Source organism: Glycine max, chromosome 7, assembly GCF_000004515.6.
Source record: "Glycine max cultivar Williams 82 chromosome 7, Glycine_max_v4.0, whole genome shotgun sequence".
In the NCBI taxonomy this organism is placed as follows: domain Eukaryota; kingdom Viridiplantae; phylum Streptophyta; class Magnoliopsida; order Fabales; family Fabaceae; genus Glycine; species Glycine max.
Genome location: NC_038243.2, coordinates 10,587,213 through 10,590,136, shown reverse-complemented (window position 1 = coordinate 10,590,136; position 2,924 = coordinate 10,587,213). Strand labels below are relative to the sequence as shown.

General features: G+C 41.8%; 1 protein-coding gene across 1 annotated transcript; it reads left to right on the top strand.

The window, feature by feature from the left end:
* Positions 1–262: 262 nt before the first annotated feature.
* On the top strand, positions 263–2,924 carry LOC100782321 (pentatricopeptide repeat-containing protein At2g17670). The gene is made up of 2 exons (XM_014777917.3): positions 263–1,748; positions 2,477–2,924. The coding sequence occupies exon 1, from the start codon at positions 375–377 to the stop codon at positions 1,743–1,745; it is 1,371 nt and encodes a 456-aa protein (XP_014633403.2). The 5' UTR covers positions 263–374; the 3' UTR covers positions 1,746–1,748; positions 2,477–2,924.

The window sequence follows — 2,924 nt, the reverse complement described above, 5'->3', positions numbered from 1 at the left end:
ATAACTTAATATTAAGTTGGTTCTCAAAAAATACAACTTATTAATATTATCAAATTGATCTTTAAACATTACAACTAAATTATAAGATGATCTCGTAAATTTAATAAATCATTATAATTTTTACACATTCAAAAATTAAATTTAAATAATTTTTCAAAAATCAACTTGTGATTGTCTTACGGTGACTAAATTTACCCTAAAAAAACTTAATCATTCAAGTTTGCAATGTAATAACCTAACCTAAATCCCAAAGGAAGTCAATTCAATTCTCCTTTAGAAGCAGAAAATGAGAAGAAGAAGAAAATGTTGAAAAACCCTAAACCCCAGCTGGAGGAGGTAGCAGCATAAGCAGAACTTGGAATAGGTCCTTCACCATGGGCAAAATCCCTCCTTCGTTCCGCTCCGCAATCGCAAACCCTAACCTCCGTAACCCCTCTTCACTCTTCCGTCCCCAACCCCATCACTTCCCAAACAAACACCAACAACCTCGAAAACCCTCTAAGCAACAACAAAAACCTTCTTCTCTTCCTCTCTTCAAATCCCCAAACCTCGAAGACGCCAAAAAACTCTTCAACTCCATCGCCAACTCTTCCTCCGACCCCCGCTTCCCCAACTCCCTCCTCCACTCCTACGCCAAACTCGCCACCACCCCTTCCGATTCCATCAAATTCTTCAACCATATCACCAAAACCCTACCTTCCTTCTCCCCCGACCGCTCCACCTTCCACATCCTCCTGTCCCACGCCTCCAACAATTCCAATTTACTCTCCCCAATCCACCAAACCCTAAATTTAATGCTGGCCGCCGGGATCACCCCCGACACTGCCACCGCCGACGTCGCCGTCCGGTCCCTCTGCTCGGCCGGTCGCCTCGACCACGCCGTCGAATTGATCAAAGAATTCGCCTCCAAACACTGCCCCCCGGACACCTACACCTTCAACTTCCTCGTCAAGCACCTCTGCAAGTCCAGCACCATAACCACCGTCTATGCCTTCATCGACGAAATGCGCGAAAAATTCGACGTCAAGCCTGATCTGGTCACCTACACGATCCTCATTGACAATGTATGCAATGGGAAGAACCTGAACCTGAGGGAGGCGATGAGGCTGGTGAGTGTGCTTCACGAGGAAGGGTTTAAGCTTGATTGCTTTGTTTACAACACCATTATGAAAGGGTATTGTGTGTTGAGTAGAGGGAGTGAGGCGATTGAGGTTTATAACAAGATGAAGGAGGAAGGGGTGGAGCCTGATCTTGTTACTTACAACACTTTGATCTTCGGGCTGTCGAAGTCCGGGAGGGTGACCGAGGCGAGGAAGTTGCTGCGTGTGATGGCGGAGAAAGGCTATTTTCCTGATGAGGTGACCTATACTTCACTGATGAATGGGTTGTGTAGGAAGGGGGACGCGCTAGGGGCCCTGGCCTTGTTGGGGGAGATGGAGGCCAAGGGGTGTAGTCCGAATGCGTGCACGTATAACACGCTGCTGCACGGGTTGTGTAAGGCGAGGCTGGTGGAGAAGGCTGTCAAGTTCTACCAGGTGATCAGGGCTGGCGGTCTGAAGCTTGATACAGCTTCTTATGGGACTTTTGTCAGGGCGCTGTGTAGGGACGGGAGAATTGCAGAGGCGTATGAGGTTTTTGATTATGCTGTTGAGAGCAAGAGCTTGACGGATGTTGCTGCTTACTCGACATTGGAGAGCACGCTTAAATGGCTCAGGAAGGCGAAAGAACAAGGGCTCGCCATTTGATTGGTATGCATTGTTGCTATTTTGCTTAAGGATTTTGTCAAAATTTATTGTGTGCTGAGGTGAGGTTTGTTGTATATAGTGTTCAACTCGAATTGGTGACTTACCTTGTTTTCCTTTGCTTGTTGGATACCTTTTAGTTTCTTTTGTAGGAATAGGATGGAGGATATTATGCCTTTGCTCTATGTGTATTTTCCTTTTTTACCTTTTTTTTTTTCCTTTGATATATTTTCTTCTTCTGAATAAATGGATGCTTGTGGGCTGCTGGAAATGTTGTTGAAGTTTCGTTATCAATTCATTTGGAATACCTTACTATTGCTGGATTAGTTGGCTGCAGCAGAGTTTGCCTTAGCTAATGTTAATCATTCCAAAGGTCTGGTAGAAGCTAAGAAGATCAAACCCATTGTTTAGGTATTTCTTAGTTGCTTAAGCTTTTAGATGAAATGGCCATGACATGGTATTGGAACTTAGTTGACCAAATTGCAGTTTTAATTTTTAGTTTTTTTTTTCCTTAAGAAGTTTGTATGGAATAAAGTTCTATTCTAAGTGAAATTTGCAGTATTAAGTTTTGCTTACTTTTGGCACTAGCACAAAAAACCCTTGCTTCATAGCTTGCCTTTTCACTCAAGGGGTTTTTTGACTTACATTTATCTATCATTAAAGTAAATTTTATATATATATATATATATATATATATATATATATATATATATATATATATATATATGTTGCAGGTGCTTTCTGTCACTGCTACCAAGGATGTAAGAGTTGGTTGCAAAGGTTTGGCCTAAACTCCATAAGTGCATACCAAAGCTGCTAATACAATTTCTATCGGTATTTGGTTGCTAGTATATCTTTGCTAACAGTTGGACACAACTTCGCACTGGAATCAGCCAACAAAACAAAATTATATATTCAATGGTCGTCATGCAACAGCTTCCTCTGCAGCTGCTTGGTCAGTCTTGCTGACAGTAGCATTCAATAATGATTATTTGAAGCTCCTTTCTGGATGTCCTGGCATGCTTGATTCCAGAGTGCCCTTGATGAGGAAAAACGTGTAAAGTTTAAAGAAAATATTGTTCATATATTTTGAATCTTATGATTCTGTAATAGATCCAGAATTCCAGGTGACTAATTTGGAATAAAGCAGAAAGGCACATTTGATTGTTTTCACTGATAAAA

Excerpts from the sequence above, each read along its gene's own strand:
- LOC100782321 (XM_014777917.3), top strand. The coding sequence starts at position 375 with ATGGGCAAAATCCCTCCTTCGTTCCGCTCCGCAATCGCAAACCCTAAC.